The 20583-nt window shown below is 53.9% G+C and overlaps 2 protein-coding genes across 10 annotated transcripts in view; one reads left to right on the forward strand and one right to left on the reverse strand.

Moving 5' to 3' along the window:
* Nucleotides 1-15423, forward strand: part of FOXP3 (forkhead box P3) — a 19082-nt gene extending 3659 nt beyond the window's left edge. For 2 of the 9 annotated variants that reach the window (XM_018045141.1, XM_018045140.1), the window contains exons 2-12: nucleotides 118-288; nucleotides 8229-8460; nucleotides 8978-9082; nucleotides 9172-9310; nucleotides 9693-9954; nucleotides 10833-10920; nucleotides 11097-11177; nucleotides 11952-12102; nucleotides 12776-12852; nucleotides 14057-14158; nucleotides 14358-15423. In XM_018045141.1, the coding sequence (XP_017900630.1) occupies nucleotides 215-288; nucleotides 8229-8460; nucleotides 8978-9082; nucleotides 9172-9310; nucleotides 9693-9954; nucleotides 10833-10920; nucleotides 11097-11177; nucleotides 11952-12102; nucleotides 12776-12852; nucleotides 14057-14158; nucleotides 14358-14507 (1461 nt within the window). In that variant the 5' untranslated portion in view covers nucleotides 118-214 and the 3' untranslated portion in view covers nucleotides 14508-15423. Of the gene's footprint in view, nucleotides 1-117; nucleotides 1737-3796; nucleotides 8461-8977; nucleotides 9083-9171; nucleotides 9311-9692; nucleotides 9955-10832; nucleotides 10921-11096; nucleotides 11178-11951; nucleotides 12103-12775; nucleotides 12853-14056; nucleotides 14159-14357 lie in introns of those variants that run through there. The other 7 variants (XM_005700741.3, XM_013976461.2, XM_005700743.3 and 4 more) reach the window with 7 other exon arrangements.
* CCDC22 (coiled-coil domain containing 22) overlaps nucleotides 15332-20583 on the reverse strand; it is a 14893-nt gene continuing 9641 nt past the window's right edge. The window contains exons 7-17 of the mRNA XM_018045139.1: nucleotides 19358-19552; nucleotides 18786-18848; nucleotides 18573-18692; nucleotides 17750-17869; nucleotides 17540-17656; nucleotides 17333-17434; nucleotides 16917-17024; nucleotides 16567-16662; nucleotides 16291-16350; nucleotides 16136-16210; nucleotides 15332-15706 (exon numbers count right to left, since the gene is read on the reverse strand). Coding sequence (XP_017900628.1) covers nucleotides 15593-15706; nucleotides 16136-16210; nucleotides 16291-16350; nucleotides 16567-16662; nucleotides 16917-17024; nucleotides 17333-17434; nucleotides 17540-17656; nucleotides 17750-17869; nucleotides 18573-18692; nucleotides 18786-18848; nucleotides 19358-19552 — 1170 coding nt within the window. The 3' untranslated portion in view covers nucleotides 15332-15592. The remainder of the gene's footprint in view (nucleotides 15707-16135; nucleotides 16211-16290; nucleotides 16351-16566; nucleotides 16663-16916; nucleotides 17025-17332; nucleotides 17435-17539; nucleotides 17657-17749; nucleotides 17870-18572; nucleotides 18693-18785; nucleotides 18849-19357; nucleotides 19553-20583) is intronic.

Here is a 20583-nt window from a genome sequence, read left to right on the forward strand (position 1 = left end):
TGCTCTCCTTCTTTTGAAAACTTGGGAGGTGATGGGGAGAAAAAGAAGTAAAGGGGTGGGTCTTAGACAGGAGGCTTATACCATGTGAATAAGCTCTTCCCAATTTCTTTTCCCCAGGCCTGAAGCCGGTCTTGCAGATGGGTTGGAGTAGACGTTGGATGGCAGAACCCTAGGCTCTGCAGGGCACTGGAGTGCCAAGGGCAGAGTCACAGCCATGGCTTATCTGGAGAAGCCCCTGGGAGGCTGCTCACGCCTGTTGACCATTGATTGGAGGGAATGCTCACTGAGGTGAGGAAATGCAGCCACCAAGTCTTGGACAACCTGAAACCTTCAAGCCCACCGAAGAATCTCCAAATCTCAGAACCTCCCTGTCATTGCAGCCTAGAATTTAAAATGTGAGACCATTGTGCTCAAGGAAACATGGGGGTTTCAAACTCCACCACCAATGGGACACAGGGCCCCTATTCACCAGCTCTGTCATCCCAGTCACATTGCCGGACTACCTCATGTCTATTTTCCAGATATGTGTAACAGCAGTGATGACAGATGGATCTCCAAGGGCTGTGGTGAGGATTGAACGTGATCAGTTGTGAGAAGTGTTCAGTGCTGTGCCTAGCACATGGAAAATCTGAGATAACTGTCAGCTATGGGGATGATGGTGGATATTTGGAATTCTAAATCCTTAGAAACTGGGATTTGTCAGAGTAGAAAATTACAAAAGCTGAGGGCCTCAGAAGCATCAGAACATGATGTACCTGACCATGAGAAGTTTGGTGTCCCAACGGGCCTCTCCAGGCTTTGCGAGGATGGATATATTAATACTGGGGCCTGGTTGGGACCTTCCTGGTAGGGTAGCCTCTGGGTCAGAGTTCTCAGGCCCTGAGATATAATGAGGCAAGACTTTTCTCCCTTTCCTCATTCAGTGATGTTCAGTAGATTCTGGGAGTGATTCCCAGACTCTTGGATTCTGTGACTTGTGAGGGGGTAGGGAGGGACTCCCTGCATTTTTTCTCGGTGAATTAACTTCTATGACCCTCACCCTCGGTGGGAAGATGAGTTGCAAGAATGTCCAGATCTCCTCATCCTTGGGCAGTAAAAGCGTGATGACCATGTCAGTTCCACTTAAGGGTAAACAGGCCTGAGAGCAAGGCCTCTGGAAATGCAACCCTATTTCATTTCTTTCCCTGGCATTTACTATCCACACATAGTCTGTAGTTCGTCTCTCCCTTTCCTCGGAGACCCTCACATATGCCTTCACTCACGGAGTGGCATCTCTACGTGCCTTAGAAGCCCCTGTGATTTATTTGAGTTCTTTTCCCTTTTTTTTCTAACTCTACACAATTGTTTTAAAAACTGTGGTTTCTCATGAGCCTTGTTATCTCATTGATACCTCTCACCTCTGTAGTGAGGGGAAGAAATCATATTTTCAGATGACTCGTAAAGGGCAAAGAAAAAACCCAAAATTTCAAAATTTCCGTTTAAGTCTCATAATCAAGAAGAGAAGAAACAGCAAGCGAGTGAGAGAGAGAGAGAGAAGAAAAAAACTATGAGAACCCCCCCCACCCCGTGATTATCAGCGTACACACTCATCAAAAAAAATTGGATTATTAGAAGAGAGAGGTCTGTGGCTTCCACACCGTGGTTTTTCTTCTCGGTATAAAAGCAAAGTTGTTTTTGATATGTGACAGTTTCCCACAAGCCAAGCTGATCCTTTTCTGTCAGTCCAGTTCACCAAGGTGAGTGTCCCCACTCTCCCCCACCAGATGTGGGTACAACGGAAAAGACGACAGTGAGGTAGGCATTGAGGGGATCAGGGGCCCTTGGGGACTATCAAGACGCACACAGCTCCTGTGGTCCTGGTCAGGTAAGGTATTATTTACAGTAATAATAGTAATAACAAACGCCAGAAGACTGATCGATCAAGCACTTAATCAGTGCTGAGGCAGAGGCAAAGATAAATAAATGGATCAATGTGTGGATGGGTAAGATATTTTAAGTATATCAACTGCCAATCTTTATGAATTGCAGAGCTTTGAACAACTTGAAATATTATCCGGGTAAAACTGGAAATTTTAACTACGTCTGTGGCATCTCTTCGGCTCTTCTCTCTTGATGCCTCCCATCCCTCTCTGTCTCGTTCTTTTTATGTATCTCTGCCGCACTCTTTTTCTGTCTTTCTCTGGAATGCACAATCTCCATCCCTCTGTCTCGCTCTGGCTCTGACCATCTCCCCTGTTGCTGTCTCCTTCATCTTGACCACACTCTGTCTGTCTCCTTTCCTTCATCTCTCCCACCACCTTTCCTATTCACTTGTCTTGCCTTCTCCCTGCCTGCCTCCCCACACCCCAACGTCTAGCACGTAACTTTGTACAGTTGGCGGTTAATAAGTGTGTTAAGTAATGTTGAGAAGGACATTTACATTTTACAAGAATGAGCTTCGATTCTGTTTGCCCTGATCAAAAGAGAAGTTGGGTTGGGCTGAGCCCTTAACATGAACTTGTGCTTGCACCACATGATGAGAGCCTCCTGGGGGGCACTTCACACCATTGTCAACCATGGTTTAGCTGCGGGGTCATACCCTTAGGACCTGGTGTGTGTGTGTGTGTGGCCAGGATCCATGTCCAGTAACAGAGTAGATCATTCAGGGTCAGTGTGATTTTGTCTCTGCAGGCTTAGCAAGTGCCCACTGAGTGTTAACTGTTAGTATTTTTTTTTAACCAAATTAGAATCATGCTATCTGGCTACCTGTTGATTTTGTTTCTGCTTTATTCAATTAATAGGAGCATTTTTTAAGGTCACTGAAAAAATGTTTCAACATAAAATGATCTTTTATAACTGTCCAGACTATCCTCACATTGGTGTGAACCACAGCTGATTTGACCAAGTGCTGATTTTTGGACATTCGGGTTGTTTCTAGTTTTTTTCCCATAAGCATCCCTGATTAATCCCTTGGATTCCTACAAGTCGAGTGGCTAGGGCAAAGGGTTTGTGCATTTTTAAGGTTTCTGACCCTTTCTACAAATTTTTCTCCCAAACGGTTGTCCTGTTTTATGTTCCCTCTACTTGAGCTAACCATGGGTGGGTATTATCATTTTTTAGTCCTTTCTCAACATAACAGGTAATAAAAATATTACCATGTTGTTGAAATTGGCACCTTTTGATATAGTGTTTGTTGACCATTCGTGCTTTTTCCCCCCCAGTTGTCTGGTCATGTCCTTAGTCCTAATAGGGTGTTCATTATTTTAATTTATTGATGTATCACAGCTCTTTATATAAAAGAATATTAACCTTTCCTCAGCCATACATATACAGCAAATATTCTCTCTCAATCATATGCTGAAGTTGTTTTTCTATTTCTGCTGTTTTGTGATGCTTATGATGTTTTTATATTGTCAACGAGGTTAGTCTTTTCTTCTGTGGTTACTGTCTCTGGTTTTATGCTTAGAAAGTCCTTTCCCACTTGAAAATGAGATAAATGTTCACCTGTGTTGGCTTCTATTCTCTTTTATGGCTTCATTTTTTCCATTTACTTTAGAGGTTAAGAGTGTGGGTATTGGAGCCAAACTGTCTGGGACAAACCCAACCTCAGCCCAAGCAATCTGTGTGATTTTTAGCCAGGCATCTAACTTCTCTATACCTTCATTTCCTCATTGGTACTGTGATGGTACGAACCTCAAAGGGTGGTTGCAAGGATTAAATCTCTCATCCTTCTTAAATGCTTAGCATAGGGCCTGGCATACAATAAACCCAAGATCAATATAAGATATTATTATTTATCCCTTTAATGAATCTGGAATTTATTTTAGGGTAGATGATGAGGGTGACATTTCACACTGGGCAGGGAGGGGTTGGTGGGAAAATGGACTGGTCAGTCATTAACTTTATTGTCCCCTTAATTATCCCAGAAACATTTGTTAAACAGCCTCTTTCAAATGTCTCCTGATTTGAAATGCCACATGCCACATTCATCACAACTCCATTCCCTGTAGATGTTGGTCTGTATTTGAGCTTTTCCCCTTCTGTTCTGTTCCTCAGTGTCTCTTCTGGTGCCAGGGCCACAGCATTTTGTGATTGTTGCTCTTCGCTACAATGTAGCACCCACTGAAAGCCCTGGCACCTTGCCCTTTGTTATTCCTTTGTTATTGTGGAATAACAAAGGATCAGTTCCTCCAGCCAGAGACCAACAACTGTTCTTACTTGGAGCATCTCTTTGTCTCTCTCCGTCTCCCTCTCTCTCTGTCTCTCTTATCTGTCTCTTTGCCTCTCCCCATCTCTGTGTTGTTTCTGTCTCTCTTGTTCTCTGTCTTTGACGTTCTGCTCCTGTGGGTTCCTTGTCCTCACTGTCTCTCCTTTCTCATTATCTTTCTCATTCTCTTTGTTTCTCTCTCCGAGTGTCTATCCATCCCTCCCCATGTCTCTCCCATCTCTCTCTGTAGCTCTTGTCCTCTGGGTCTCTCTTTGTCTCTCTCTATCCCTGTCTCCAGCCATTCCCCTGGATAGAAGGGCAGTTATCAAATCAAAGGCCTGCAGACACCTAGCCGCTCACCCAGACACAGAGCACAAGGCCACTGGCCCTCATCCACTCCACACTCCTCCCCTTCGCAGCATACAGAGGGGTCAGGTTGAGGCCAGGACATGGGCAGGACGACTCCATGAAGCCCTCACAGAGACACAGTGGCAGAGTTGAGACCCGAGCTCAGATTCCGAGACTCTTAGAGGGGCCCTGGCTCTGTCTCTCTCCCCAACTGTAGGCCTCAGACTACTCCTCGGCATCCATCACAGGCACAGGGGGACCCTGGGCTGCCTCCCATCTGCTGCCGTTCCCCCTTCAGCCCTCTCACGAGTTGGACCCTTAGGGTCACAGTGTGGGGCCAGCCTCACAAGAGCTAGGCTGGGTGGGGTCCCAGGGCCCCATGAGTCAGGAAGCCTCATGGCCAGAGGGTGGTGATACTAGAGGGACATCAGTTGTTCTGTTTGAGTCTGGCTGTGGACAGGGCTCAGCCATGTCCCCAGAGTTGGCATTGGTCCCTGGGACTCTATCCCGGAGCCCCTCCAGAGAGCCTGATGGTGCACTCTCTACTGGCAAAAACCAGGGCCTTTCCTGCTCCCATGAGGTCCTAGCCAAAGGTGTGCTGGCCTCAACGTCCCCTTTCTTCCCTCCCCCATCTCTGGCAGAGTGGCTGTGAGTCTGGGAGCTTTGTCCCAGAATGGACCAGAAGACAGACCCTTCACGGGTCCATCTACTGATCACTGGCATTTCATTAAGCATTTAGCAGGCATTAAATTTGGAAGATGGGTACTATTACTGTTTCAATTTACATATGAGCCTGAAGACAGTTACAGCTGGTTAGTGTCAGAGCCTGGTTCCAGGCTGGGGGAAGCAGAGAGGATGATTCTGACCTTCCTGCTTTCCCAGAACTTAGGAGGGAGGCCGAGAGGAGGCTTGCTGCAATTCCAGGCCTGGTAGGCAGGAGGCACTGTGAACTTCAGGAAGTTCCAGTGAATTTGGGCACCAGGGACGTTGGCCTTCACATACTGAGAAGTTGAGCCCATGGACTCCACAGCGTCTGTGGGTTCGAGATTCTGGGATCCTTTGAATCTAAGAAATAACGTTCTATGATTCTAAGGTTCTGGCATAGCACCATTTGAAGACTTCGAGGGCCCCAGTCTCTGTGGGGTCTGCATGGCACTCCCCAAGCGTCAAACCTTGGGCCTCTCCATGGCCCAAGAAGGGCCAGGTCTACAGGGCCCAGGGTTCGTCATGGTGGCCAGATGGATGTCACTCACCACATCCGCCAGCACCCACATCACCCCACCTGGGCCAAACCAGCTGCAGGACGGGATGGCCAATTCTCGGAATGAAACCCGTGGGGTGGGGTACCTGCCCCCTTCTTTTCCTCCTTGGTACTGATGAAGCCCAGTGCATCCGGCCGCCATGACGTCAATGGCAGAAATATCTGGGGAAGTCGGGGGCCGTGACAGCAGGGCTCAGATGCAGACCCCGATACGAAAATACAATCTGTGTCCCAGAAACATCCTCCATGTGGCTTCTGAGAAATAGTCAGAAAGGGACGCCCCAACAGACAGTGCAGGAAGCCGGCTGCCCAGTCTGGCCCTCCAGGTACCCCACCACCAGACAGACCATATCCACGGCCCCTTTCTGAGAATGTATCTATGCTACCCTGACTCAGGTGGTTCCAGATATATCTGGGGAAGTGGTTTCTTACATGCTGTGGACAAGGGTCCAGGCGACTGGAGAACCGACCACAAGCTAGCCTTGTGGAGTAGGCCAGAGTGCTGGGAAACATTCATGCATCCACCAAAATCGGTACTGGTTTGCTCAGGTCTTCTGTGACAAAGTACTACAAACTAGGTGGCTTACAACAATAGAAATGGTTTGTCGCACAGTTCTGAAGGCCGAAGTCCAAGATCAAGGTGTTAGCAGGGGTGGTTCCTCGTAGGGGTATGAGAATCTGTTCATGCATCTTTCATAGCTTTGGATGGTTTGCTGGCAGCCTGATGTCCCTTGGCTCGTTCAAGCCTCACCGTGATCTCTGCCTGCCTTCATCCACTCATTCATTCACTCACGTCTTCAGGGTCTTCAACACTCTCTGGCCCTTGTTCTGAGCCTCCATAGACCCAGGCTCTTAATTCTCAGGCAGTAATGTCCAAGCCCCTGAAAGACTAGGGGTTTAAATACCTGGATTCTTACCCCTACTTCCTTCAGCACCATAGCTCTGACACCCACTGTGAGCTGACAGCAAAGGAAAAAACGGGTTACTGCCCCCTCAGAACCCTCCCTTCTACTCCTCAGGTCTGCTCTCAGCAGCTCTGTGCCCATCCCAGTGCTGTGGGGTGAGATTGGGACATGAACACACACACACACTTTCTGGAGAAAGTAGAGTTCTCAAGTCACCATGGGGCTGTGGGACACTGTACCTGGTTAGCCACTTTCACAGCATGGAAGTTGGACTTGGCAGTCCCTTCCAGTTCTGGCTTCCTCTCAGACTGGGATTACATGAATCTGAGAAACCAAGGTCCTGCCTATCGAAGAGTGTAAGGTTCTGGAGCCATTTAGGAGGACTTTCTGGACAGGGCTTGCATATAGGAAGAGGAGCAAGCATTCTGGGTAGGTCGAATAGCATGAGCAATGGCTGGGAGGCAGGCCTGCAAAGCAGAGATTGGGGTAAACTCTGGTGGGAGCCAAGTCAAGGAGCTTATACTAGCCCTGGCTCAAGAGAATCTGTATTTCCTCCTCTCTGGTACCTGCCCTGCCAGCTCCGTGCAGGGTGGGAGTGTGGAGATGATCTTAGAGATGCCCGCCTAAGCTCCAGACTTCACTCAGCTCCTACCCAGCCTTGCCACTTGCACATCTAATGCCAGACTTTCCATGTCCCTCCACGCCTGGATCATGACCCCCAACCCTGCTCCCCTATGTCTCTCCCATCTCAGGTCATGTCAGCTCTGTCCTTCCAGCTGCCCAGCTAACACCCATAAGTCACCATGACCCGCCCTCTCTCACTTCCCACATCCAAGCTGCCATCCAGTTCTCCTGACTCCACCTTCAAAACATAACTAGAATCCACCCACTTCTCACCATCTCCACTGCCATCAGCCTGGTCTGGACTATTGCTTGCCCTGGACTATTGTAGTAGCCTCCTCACTATTCCCCCTACTTCTGCCCTCACCTCCCTGGAGCATCCCCCTCTTACAGCAGCCAGAGGGATTTTTTGAGTCCATGCCCCCATCTTACTCCCAAATATGCCCAAGTCACTGGGGTAACAATGCTCCCAGGAGAAAATCAGAACCCAGTCCTAGCAGGGTCAGCAAAGGTTGTGTGGCTTGTACCCAGTTCTGGGAGGACAGGAGGGCAGAGGCTTGAAGTCCACTACTCAAGTGCTGATATCTACCCTGACTGAAGCCCCCAAAACCAGCCTGAAATCCCCAGCAGGGTTGTGCCAGTGTGTGCGGGCAAGCTGTGTACTCAGTCTATGTATGTCTGCATGGGGGGTGTGCTTGGAGACACAGTAGGCACACCTGTGTCCCTGACACCAAGTATGTGCATGCACATGCACACACATGTGACCAGAGCTGGGGTCCCTTTGGGACAGTTCCTGGCCAATGCCTGCTCTGGCCAGAGGGGGTGTCCACATGGTTCAAACAGTTAAGTATTTCGTACACGCACAGCCCAGCACACATGTAACTTCCTTCTTCTTGTGTCCCTGCAGCCTGCCCTTGAACAAGGACCCAATGCCCAACCCCAGGCCAGCCAAGCCCTTGGCCCCTTCCTTGGTACTCAGCCCATCCCCAGGAGCCTCGCCCAGCTGGAGGGCTGCACCCAAGGCCTCAGACCAGCTGGGCACCAAGAGCCCGGGGACAATTTTCCAAGGCCGGGATCTCCGAAGTGGGGCCCACACCTCCTCTTCCTCCTTGAACCCCATGCCACCATCACAGTTGCAGGTAAGACCTAGGGTCCAGGATAGGGCAGGCAGGGTGGGGCACCTGGGCCTACAGGTGCCGACCTTTACTGTGGCACTGGGAGGGGGGGCCCAGCCGGGGCACAGGAAGTGGTTTTCTGGGTCCCAGGCAAGTCTGTGACTTATGCAGATGTCACGGGGCCAAGAAAGTCCCCACATAGCAGGTCTCAGAGATTCGAGGCTTTCGCCGACCTCCCAACCCATATCTCAGGAGAGGAGACCCCATCATCATCCCACAGGCATAGCTGTGTGTCTCCACCCCCATGTAACAAAGGGCTGGGGGCCCACGGAGGTAAGGTGACAGGATGGAAGCCAGCTCCGAAACTTACTAGCTGGCTTGACCTTGAAATAGTCACCCAATCTCCCTGAGCTTCAGTTTCCACATATGTAAAATGGGGATGGTCATAGTACCTAGTAGGCAGGGTTGCAGTGAGGAGTATAGGGATTAGACGTGTAGAACGAGCATAAGGATAGCATGTCACCCACCTGCCTTCCCCCAGATGCCCACAGTACCCCTTGTCATGGTGGCACCCTCTGGAGCTCGGCTGGGTCCCTCGCCCCATTTGCAGGCGCTCCTCCAGGACAGGCCACACTTCGTGCACCAGGTACCAGCTCAGCACGGGTAGGGAGGGTGGAGCAGGCGGGAGAACTGGTGAGGGGACCAGGCTGAACCACAGCCCTCATGTGCCCCCAGCTCTCAACGGTGGATGCCCATGCCCGGACCCCTGTGCTGCAGGTGCGCCCACTGGACAGCCCAGCTATGATCAGCCTCCCGCCACCCACTGCTGCTACGGGGCTCTTCTCTCTCAAGGCCCGGCCCGGCCTGCCACCTGGTAACACTGTACCCCGCAGCTCCACAGAACCCCAGAGCCCCCAATCCTTGAACTAAAGCAGTGTGGGCTGCTGAATCACGGCCCTCGGGGGGCCAGAGGGGTCAGGTCTTATCATCTTGGAAACTCCAACCTCTCAAAAATGTCAGAATCTTAAAGACGCAGAATGTCAAAATCCCAGAACCACAGATCTTTTGCAAAGTTAGTCGAAATGTCAGCACAGTCTTTGAGCTGCTCTACAGAAGCTTTGGAGGTTAGGGACCACAGAGCCCCCGGGAGTCTGGGCCTGCTAAACTCAGAGGGGGTCGGAAGCTCAAAACGAGAGGCCCGGTCGGGGCCAAGCCTCAGAGCCTGGCACCCAGAGGTGCCCTGTCCCCCCCTGCAGGAATCAACGTGGCCAGCCTGGAGTGGGTGTCCAGGGAGCCAGCACTGCTCTGCACCTTCCCAAGCCCTGGCATGCCTAGGAAAGACAGGTCAGTGTGCAGGGCTGGGAAGGCTCCCTGCCCTGCCACCCCCGCCCCTGACACTCTTTGTCCCCCCAGCACCCTTTTGACTGTGCCCCAGGGCTCCTACTCACTGCTGGCAAATGGTGTCTGCAAGTGGCCCGGATGTGAGAAGGTCTTCAAGGAGCCAGAAGACTTCCTCAAGTGAGTGAGCCAGGCCCACTAGGCCCATTCTGGTCCGGGGGTAGGGGGCAGTTTGTGGGAGAAGGTCTGGGGGTGCTGGTTTCAGCTCAGGCCTTATCCTGATAGGGAGTAAGATGAAAGAGGCAAAAGCTGAGACTGTGGGTTCACAGCCTGACTCCATCACTCACGGGCTCTAATCTTGGGCAAATTACTTAGTTTCTCTGAGCCTATTTCCTCATCTGTATAATGGGGCATCACAATAGACGTGTGTGCTATGATTGCCTCCATTTTACAGACAAAGAAATTGAGGCCAGCGATGTTAAGTGTCTTGATCAAGATCACCCAGCTTCTGAGCAATAGCCAGGCTCCAGAATCCACACTCCTAACTGCTTTGCCCTGCTACCCTGTCATGCCAACACACCTGCCTGACTTTATTGATCCCCGCAGTCCCAGATCCTCACAGTGGCTGTTGCTGCCTCCTCTCAGCCCCATCACACACACACACACACACACACACACACATACACATTCTGTTTCTGTCTCACACCCACCCCCTTCTCCAACCATACCCAACTATCAGTGGCAACTCAGTGCATCCTGTCTTCATGACCAGGCCTTTGCACAGGCTGTCCTCTCCATCTGGAATGCCTTTCCCACTCTCACTTACCTGGCCCGCTCTCAGCTCACTACCCATCCATCATCATCTCCGGCACCCTGGCCATAGATGCCAAGTGGCATGCGTTGAAGGAATGACAGGGAGACTGAGGTCAACAGAGGGGAGGGAGGCTGAGACTCTGAAGAGACCTTCCTCCCAGAGTCTGAGCCCTTTCCCCTCAGAATGTTGAGCCAGAAGGCTGGGCCCACCATGGTCACCCGTGTGGACTCTTCCCCCTACCCAGGCACTGCCAGGCAGACCATCTCCTGGATGAGAAGGGCAGGGCGCAGTGTCTGCTCCAGAGGGAGGTGGTGCAATCTCTGGAGCAACAGGTGATGTGGGGGCGTGGTAAATGGTCAGTCCACCCCATGCCAGGAGCCAAGCTCACCCAGGAAGGGGCCTGGCCTGAAGGAAGGGGGCAGGGCACTCCCAGGGAAGACCACAGCCCGGGCAAAGAAGTGGAGGAGAAAGAGCGGGTCGAGGCCTCACTCTGTGCCTGTCCTCACAGCTGGTGCTGGAGAAGGAGAAGCTGGGTGCTATGCAGGCCCATCTGGCTGGGAAGATGGCCCAAACCAAGGCTCCATCTGCGGTGAGCCACCCCAGACCCACAGGTGGCATGGACGGCTGGGCAGTGGGAGAGGCTCCTGCAGGGGGCAGGGGACCTATCCTTGCACCCAGGTCCTGGGATCTCTGGGCCCCTGTCCTCAGCTCCAAACATACCCAGACCTGGGAATCTGTCGCTTTCTGCTTACAAATTCTCTGATCTTAAGATCCCTAGACATCATGATCTTGAGTTAGCAAAGCAACAGCAAATCACCCAACACTGAACACAGACCACGTGCTGCTGGCAGAACCACCTATATAACTCACAGGGCCTGGTGCAAAATGAAATCACAGGGCTCGGATTTCAAAATAATGATTGCAGAACATTAAACAAAGTGCCAGGCCCTGGGCACCTGCAGCGATCATACAGAAGCCAGCCCTCGGTGTTAGGCATTGTTTCTGAACACTTTGGTGATGTTACCTTATTTAATTCCTCATGATGCCTGTGTGAGGTAGGTATTGCTATCATCCCCACTTCACAGATGAGGAAAACTGAGGCCAGGGAGGCTTGGGTGACTTCCCCAAGGTCCCAGTTGGGTGGCAGAAGAGCCCAATTCAACCCTAGCTTGTGGCCCCATCACTGGTGCTCTACACCCATTTGTCCACCTCCACTCTAATAAATATGGTTTGTGCTGCTTCGTCGGATTCTACATCAGAGTGGAATTGAGGACACTCTTGCTTTTGTTAATAAAAACACTTATTTAAAACTAAAGTGGAAAGTTTAAGCCTCTGGGTCACCAGCCCCTCCCTCTTCCCCCAGGCATCATCTGACAAGGGTTCCTGCTGTATCGTAGCCACTGGCACCCCAGGCACCACCGTCCCGGCCTGGCCAGGACCCCAGGAGGCCCCCGATGGCCTGTTTGCCGTGCGGAGGCACCTCTGGGGCAGCCATGGAAACAGCACATTCCCAGGTAAGGGTGGTGCGTGTCCTACACTGTGCCCCCGACCCCTCATCTCCCTAACTGGTACAAGGTAGGGGACCACTCTTCCCTACCACTGCCACTCAGCCTTTAGGAAATGGCAACTGCTTGCAAAAGCTTCCTTTCTGGAATTCCATGGCCTCTAAGCCCCCATTGTGGTCTCAGATGTCTAGCCCTGTCTTCCCTGGAGGTTGGGACTCACTCACTCTGAGCTTCAGCTACTCACTGCATTTGGTCATCAGGAGGGAGAGAGCTAGCTTAGTAATTCCCAGGGACTCTGTCTCCCCACCGCCAAGAAAAAGCAGGGTGACTTGCCGAGCTCACCTTGCCCTGCCATCCACAAGGTCTGGGCTATGGGTTTAACAGGGATCAGGACCTTTGAGTGCCCTCCTGGCCCCGCCACTTAACCAGTTACATCCCTTTGGTGTGGAAGTTACTACTTTTAAACCTTGGGAAGAATAAGCCCTATAGTGGTGGGAGCAGTGTAAAGAGGAAATGGTATCATTTACGTAGAGTGCTTAGCCAACAGTGATTGTGATCCTGGAAAGGGGTGTACACGGTGGGATTTCAGGCATGCAGACTCGACAGCTGGTGGAGAGCAGAGGGTGGGAGAGGGAGTGAGGAGTTCCCAGATGGCACCTGATCCCTCCCCACCTCTTGACAGAGTTCTTCCACAACATGGACTACTTCAAGTTCCACAACATGCGTCCCCCTTTCACCTATGCCACCCTCATCCGCTGGGTAAGTGGGGTGCCAGGCGGAGGAGAAGGAAGAGAGGGCTGGGGTGGAGGACCTTCCCCTCACCAAACACCCCCAGGGGGGCTCCTGTGTGAATAAACCCATGCCTTAGATGTGACCCCCCATCTACACCCCAAACCCACACCTCAACTGCTATCCAAGCCATGGCAAGCCAAGAGCCGGCCTTAAATCCACCCCTTTCCTAACGACCACCTCAACCCCATGCCTAACTGCCTCCTGGGCCCCCAAACTAATCTGACCTCTGCCCCTTCCCCTATGCCCACCTCAGGTTCACCCTAACTCCTTCCTCAGCCCTGACATACCCCAGTCTGTCAAGACATCCCCCCACTAGACCCCATCCCTAACCCCTTCCTTGTAATACCTGACCCTTCACCTCACCCCATCCCAACCCCTTCATCTTAATCTCCCTAATGCCTTCCCCAAGGCTTCACCAGATCCCACCTGGACCTTCATCCCAGGCCCACACCTAACCCTACACAACGCCACTCGTTCACCTGCCTCACCCCATCCAAACCCGGAGGCTCACTGCAGCCATGATCACCGACCCCTGATGCAATTCCATTCCTAAATCCAAGCGGATCAAATTCCCAGACCCTCAGCCTCACTCCACACCCAATCCCATCCCTGATCCTTAAATGACCACACACAGTCAAGACCTAACTACAATCCAGACACACAAAATAACGAGGCCCATCTCTGCCTCCTGACCTAATGCTACACGTCATCCCACCCCTCACCTTGACTTACCCCAGCTCATCCCCAGCCTGACCCTTAACCAGTCACTTCTCTGACTTCTAACTCTGCCGGGCCCTTTACTCCTTCCAAACCCCTACCTGTACCCCACCCCTGGCCCTTAAACTTCCTAAACCCTGAAATCTCATCCCACCCCCATCCCGAGAGCTCCACCGGCAAACTCCACCCCAGAAATTTAAATTCACTCCAGCCCTGACCCTGAACCTGACGCCACTCCAACCCCAGCCCTGATCCTTCACCTAACCCCATCCCAGCCCCACCCCCACCCCACTTCTAACCCTGTCTCTGACCCGTCTCCCCTCACCATCTCCCTCCCTTCCCCTGTCCCCACAATTCCACTCAGGTCAGAGGCCAGCCCAAGGTGGGCCAGTGCCCCTGTCAGGCTGCATTTGGGGCAGCAGCTCCCCTCACCCACACACCCCCTAATCTCCAGGCCATCCTGGAGGCTCCTGAGAAGCAGCGGACACTCAACGAGATCTACCATTGGTTTACACGCATGTTTGCCTTCTTCAGAAACCACCCGGCCACCTGGAAGGTGAGTTCCTCTGGATGGGGCAGTGGCTGGGAGGGCCTCAAATGCCACCACAGGTGGGCCTGGGAGGGGGCTTGGAGGCGTGTTGTGAAAGGGCAGGAGGTCAGTTTGGGGTGGGCACTGCTGGCATCAGTGCATGACTGCCTCATCCCCCCACGCCCCTGGCCCTGGCCCGGCTGGCTGGCTGGTCCTCCTTGCACAGAATGCCATCCGCCACAACCTGAGCCTGCACAAGTGCTTTGTACGCGTGGAGAGCGAGAAGGGGGCTGTGTGGACCGTGGATGAGTTTGAGTTCCGCAAGAAGAGGAGCCAGAGGCCCAGCAGGTGTTCCAACCCCACACCTGGCCCCTGATCTCAGAGCCAAGAAGAGAAAGGAGGACAGGGGAGGGGATCGAAGTGGCTGGGGGCAGGGGTGACCAGCCCTGGACATGCCCGCAGGGACCAAGAAGTAAGGTGTGCACTGTCCTGCCAGTCAGGGACCCCACTCCCCAGCTGACCACCCTCTTGGATTACATGCTCTGCACCAAGGATGCTCAGAGGGACCCCAGGCCCAGCCCTGCACCCACTCCCCAGCCCCCTGTGACGGGCTCCTCAGCCAAACTGAGACTTCACAACCAGTCACACACATAGCCTGCCTCAGTCACTCACAGTTGACCTTGGAACTGGAAAAGGACACATAAGAGTCACAATCCTGTCCCCTGGACTCGATACAAAACCCCAAAAACATGAAGAGCCTGCCTCAGTACACTCACACCACCTCAAGTTTGCAGTCACACAGTCACACCCACACACAGTCAACCCACGTCCCCCAAAGCACATACCCACAGCTGGCTTCCAGGCCCACAGGTGCAGTGTCACATGAGGCAGGCCCTGACAACAGCACAGAAGCAGCCTTAGGACCTTCAGGAAGTCAGGCTCCAGAAAGCCACCCAGACGCATGCACGCAGGTCACACATGGTAACGCATGGCTCCCGACAAACATGCTTGGTCACACAGACTCTGAACTCACCAGCACATCTCATGTGCACATACACACCCACATGGCACCAAGGGGCCTCCGGAGTCCCAGGCAGATGCCCAGGGCTACACACACCAACTCACCAAATGTATCCAGTGTCTCACCTGCCACCCACCCCTCCCCCACCCTGAGCCCTGCACCCTGTTCCATGCCTCAGCTTTGACTGCAGACAGAGCCCCTCATTTATTTGAGATCCAAGACCCCAACCCCCGCCCCATGCCCTCCACAATAAACTGAAGCCAAGCTCCCACACTCTGGATGATTGCCCCAGATAAGGGTCGGGGTGAGGTGGGCGAGGGTCTGGGGCCAAGGCTGCAGCAGGAGGAACTGGATGGTAATCAGAGGGCATAGCGAGGGCCAGTGCCACCAGCACTCCATATCCCTGCCTGAGGCCGGGGGCAGACCTCTGGTGGGGCTGCTCAGGCCTCGCGGACCCGGCCCAGGAGCCCAGCATTCTCCTGGCGAAGGGCTCGGTAGTCCTCGCGGATCTTGTCCAAGTTGCTGAGGGTCTTCTTGCCCATCTCCGTCTCAATCTAAGGCAATGTGAACCGCAGCCCTTCAGCACGCAGGGCCCCCTTCCCAGTTCCTACTTGCCGCCAACACCCCACTGCAGCCACTCAGGGCCCCACTGTGCTCCTCCCACCCCCTGCCCCAATAACAGCCTACTCTGTTCCACCACCGGGCCTTAGCACATGTCACCCATCCACCTGAAGCATCCTTGGCTGTGTGGCAGGATCACCCAGCCCATACTTAAGCTGAAGCCTCTGCCGATGGCCCTGGAAGCAGGTATGAGGACCCTCAGGACGGAAGGCGGGGGTCAGAGCAGGCCACTGGGTAGTTCCAGGCCACACAACCAGTTACTAACAGGCAGGGCTAAGTCCCAAGCCATTGGCTAGGTCTGGTCCCACAGCCTCTCTGTCCCCTGGCCTGCCTTGCTGAGCCCTCCCACCCCCTGGCCTTACCTGCTCCTCCAGGTCTCGAACCTCCCGCATGATCGTGCCTGTGTCCTCGATGGTCTGGATAAGCTGGCTGCAGTTCTGGGGACAGCAGGAGTGGAAGGCTTATACCCAAATTTGTCTCCTCCCCAGCCAGCCCCCAGGCACACTTTTCCCCTCACCTCGTGCAAGGCAGCTAGATACTTGTAGGCCTTCCGAACAGCATCGTCCTTTTTGGCATCCTGATGAAACAGGGGATCTTGAAGGTGTCAGTGGGCTGTTCCTGCCCTGCTCCCACCCCACCCCCACCTTCTCCCCACAAGGCCACCCCTTCCCACTCCTCTGACTTCACCTTCCATGGGGCGAAGCCAGGCGCAAATGTCAGTGTAACTACGAGACTCACACCTGGCCCAAGCCCACCCACCCCACCCCTGCACCCAGCCCAGCCTGCCCCAAACCTTGAACACAAGTTCATCAGTCACTGCAAACGTCCGGTCCAGCTTCCCAGACAGAGAGTTGATTTCCTTCTGAAGCTCCTTTGTGTCAGACAAGATCTGGCAGAGACCAGGGTACCCGTGAGCCCATGTCTGGGACAGGCAGCCAGCCAGCTGAGGCCATATTCATGCTGTCACATCTAGACAGGCTCAGGGGTGGCTGGAATGGACTATGTGGGGCTGTGCTGTGCCAAGTATGGCCAGATAGCTCTGCCTTCCATAGGGTGTGAGGTCCCTGTGTCACCCTCAACACACATCCTGCCCTTGGGCATGTCTGCCTGCGTGACCCACCTTCCACAGCCACAGTGGTGTACCTTAGTGATCTCTTCCTTCTGCTTCCGGATGTTGCCCACAATCTCCAGGATGCGCTGGGTATAGGCCAACCGGGACACATCTTTGGGCAGGGTCTCAAGCTCTGACACCTACACAGAGACAGCGGGTGCTCTTCTTGGACCCACACCTCCCCCACTCCGAGCCACCCAAGGCCCCCACACAGGTCTTTGGTTGTTGGTTGGTCAGTTGCTTCAGTCATGTCTGACTCTGCGACCCCATGGACTGTAACCCGCCAGGCTACTCTGTCCATGGGGAGTCTCCAGGCAAGAATGCTGGAGTGGGTTGCCATTTCCTCCTCCAGGGGATCTTCCCAGATCAGGGATCAAACCCATGTCTCCTGCATTGGTGGGTGGATTCTTTACTGTCTGAGCCATCAGGGAAGCTCCACGGGTCTTACCAGCTGCTTGTAGACCTCCTCCTTCCGGCGGGCTTCTTCGGCAGCTGCCCGAACACTCTGGTGCAGCTCCTGGATCTCTGCCAGCCGTCGAGAAGATTCCAGCTGCCAGGGTCCCACAGAGAGAGGGTAGTGAGGCAGAGCACAGGACTAGCCCCCTAGGGAGGGACTGAACCTGCCCCACCCGTGGTCTGGGACCCCACCACCTACCTCTCTGCAGTCCTGGAGCTTTCGGAGGTGGCGGTACTCAGCGAGGAGCGGGACCCGGTGCTTTTCCCACTGACCCGCCAAGTGGATGACCCGCTGGGCACTGCTCTCTACCACAAGCTAGAGGGTGATGGTGGGAGGGGGGCTGCAGATAACAGAGGCTGGGCCCGCTGAACTCCAACCCTCCCAGCCCAGCCTCAGCACCAGCCCCACCTGCAGCTTGGCGAGGTTGGCAGCCCCATCGGGCAGCAGCTCCACCGCCTGGCTCTTCAGACGCAGGGCTTGCTCACGCTCCACGATGCTGAGCTCACTCTGCCGACACTCGGTCTCCACCTGGCACCCCAGAAACCCTTACTCCCAGTCAGTGGGGGAGCCCAGCAGTGGGCCTGGAAAGCCCTGGCCCAACCCCCACAGATGATAACACATCCCTCTAACCCTTATGGCTTCCCAGGTGGCGCTTGTGGTAAAGAACCCGCCTACTAATGCAGGAGATGCAAGAGATGGGGGTTCGATCCCTCGGTCAGGAAGATCCTCTGGAGGAGGGCATGGCAACCCACTCCAGTATTCCTGCCTGGAAAATCCCATGGACAGAGGAGCTATGGTCCATTGGGTTACGAAGATTCAGATACAACTGAAGTGACTTAGCATGCCCCTATAGGCCCCTCAGACCCCTGCCAATAGCAACAGAGACATACAAGCAGAGACAGGCACCCACAGAAGACCCCTCTGACTCCTTGACCTCAACACTGACTCCCCTGGAAGCCCCGAGGAGGCCCACAGGCCCCTCCAGTGCCCACGGACAGTCACACCCCTCCCGACTCTCACAGACAGCAAGGCACCTCTAACCCCTACAGGTTCCGCACCCCGCTCCCACTCCCCCCAATTCTCCTGAACCCTCAAGAGTCCCACAGGTCCCCAATGGCTTCCATAAACCTTTCTGACATCTGCAGACCTCTACAGAGTACCCTCAGCCCCCACAAGTCCCTCTAAGCACCCTAGGCCCGACCTCAGTGGGCAGCCCCTCCCCCACCCTCACCTGCACAAGGTTGATTCCCAGCGTCTTCATGTTAGCTTCAACCTCTTCAATGTTGTGGTTCACCCCCTCCAGCTGCTCCCGAAGAGACTCCAGCTCCTGCTCCTGGGCTGCCCACGTGTCCTGGTAGACACAGGCCAGGCGGGGTGGGGGTGTCAGGCCCAGTAGACAGCCAAGGGCCCAGGATACCGCCCCACCCACCATTACTCTGCTCACCTGTTCAGGCCGCTGGGAGGTGGCCGGCACATCTGACACCTGGGCTGCCTGGGCCTCAGGCTCCTGGGGAGGGAGGAAGGAGCATCTTGGCTGTGGGAAGGCCCGGGCCCTTACAGCCAACCTCAACCTCCTGTCGGTGCCCTCCCAGCAGTACTCATGTACAGTGCACTGATGGCTGTCGGAATACGTGTGAGGATCAAGGCACTCTCTGTGACCCTAGACTGGAGTGTTTGCTTATAAAAAATCTCCCTGACCCTGACACAGCTCCTGCCCACCTGCCCATGAGAGGGGTGAGGGCCCCTCCGGGTGACCATCCAAGAAGAGATGTCCAGAATAAACTCTCCAGAGAAAGCTGAGCTTTGCACAAAGAGCAGTCCTACACATTTACACGGCTCCCACCCCTGGACCCTTTCTCCACAGAAGTTCCCAAGAAGCCAGGGGACTCCTCTGGGTACCCACCCCAGTGGGGAGCAGGCAGGTCTGGTAGGAACAGGGGCCTCTTGTGTGGAGAGAGTGTGGTGTGTATACCTACAGCAACCCTGGTGCCATCAGCATGCCCTAGCCCCACCTACCAGATGGAAGGTAAACTTCTTGGAATGTGTGAAGCGGGAGCCTTTGGGAGCACCAGGCCTGGTCCCAGCACCCCAGGCCTGCAGCAGTTCTCCCAGGTCTCGGGCTTGTTGGGGGGGCCCTGGTCGGCCCCAGGTCTGGCGCAGATGCTCAGCCAGGTGCTTCTGTAGCCGCTGCCGCTGAGCCCGTGTGTCCTCCTGGAAACAGTGGAAGGGGGTGGAGGTCTGCTGGGTACCCGAGGCCATGCCTCCACCAGGGAGCTGCCTGACAAAGGGCCACCCCCAAGTCGCACCCACCCTCCAGCCTCTCCAACAAGAGGACCCGGCCCCACTGTCTGGGCCCACCAGCCTGGGAGCTCCCTGAGGACAGCCCCATTTCTCTCTACCCACTCGGCTCTCCACGCTGGAGGAGGCTATGGGAAGGGAGAGAAGCCTGCAGCCCCCAAATTAGAGACCAACACTGAAAGGACATGTGGGGACAGAGTGGAGACTGAGTCAGATGAGCTGGGAAAAGAAGGGGGCGGAGGCAGAGTGGAGCAGAGATATGAGAACAGAGGCAGTTTTGAGACAACTGGAGAAATCTGATTATGAACTCAGTGTTGGATAGTATTAAGAGGTCACTGTTCATTTTCTTAACTGTGAAGATGGCCTGCTGGTTGCATTAAAAAGTGAATGTCCTGGGGCTTCTCTGGTGGCTCAGTGGTAAAGAATCCGCCTGCCAATGCAGGAGACACAGGTTTGGTCCCTGATCTGGGACAATCCCACGTGCTATGGAGCAACTAAGCCTGTGAGCCACAACTGCTGAAGCCTGTGTTCTAGAGCCTGTGAGCCACAACTGCTGAAGCCCACATGCCTAGAGCCTATTCTCTGCAATAAGAGAAGGCACCTCAATTAGAAGCTTGCGTACTACAACTATAAAGTAGCCCTTGCTTGCCACAACTAGAGAAAAGCCCACGCAACAACAAAGACCCAGCATAGCCAAAAATAAACAAATTTTAAAAATTTATTTTTAAAAAGTGAATGCCCTTTTGAATTACAAGATGTCTACCTAAGTATTCACAGTTAAAATGACATGATATGTCCCCCCATCCTGAATGCCCCTCCCACCTCCCTCCCCACCCCATCCCTCTGGGTTGTCCCAGAGCACCAGCTGGGACACATGTACACCCGTGGCTGACTCAAGTCAATGTATGGCAAAAACCACTAAAATATTGTAATTAGCCTCCAAT

This window comes from Capra hircus, unplaced genomic scaffold (genome assembly GCF_001704415.2).
Source record: "Capra hircus breed San Clemente unplaced genomic scaffold, ASM170441v1, whole genome shotgun sequence".
Classification (NCBI taxonomy): domain Eukaryota; kingdom Metazoa; phylum Chordata; class Mammalia; order Artiodactyla; family Bovidae; genus Capra; species Capra hircus.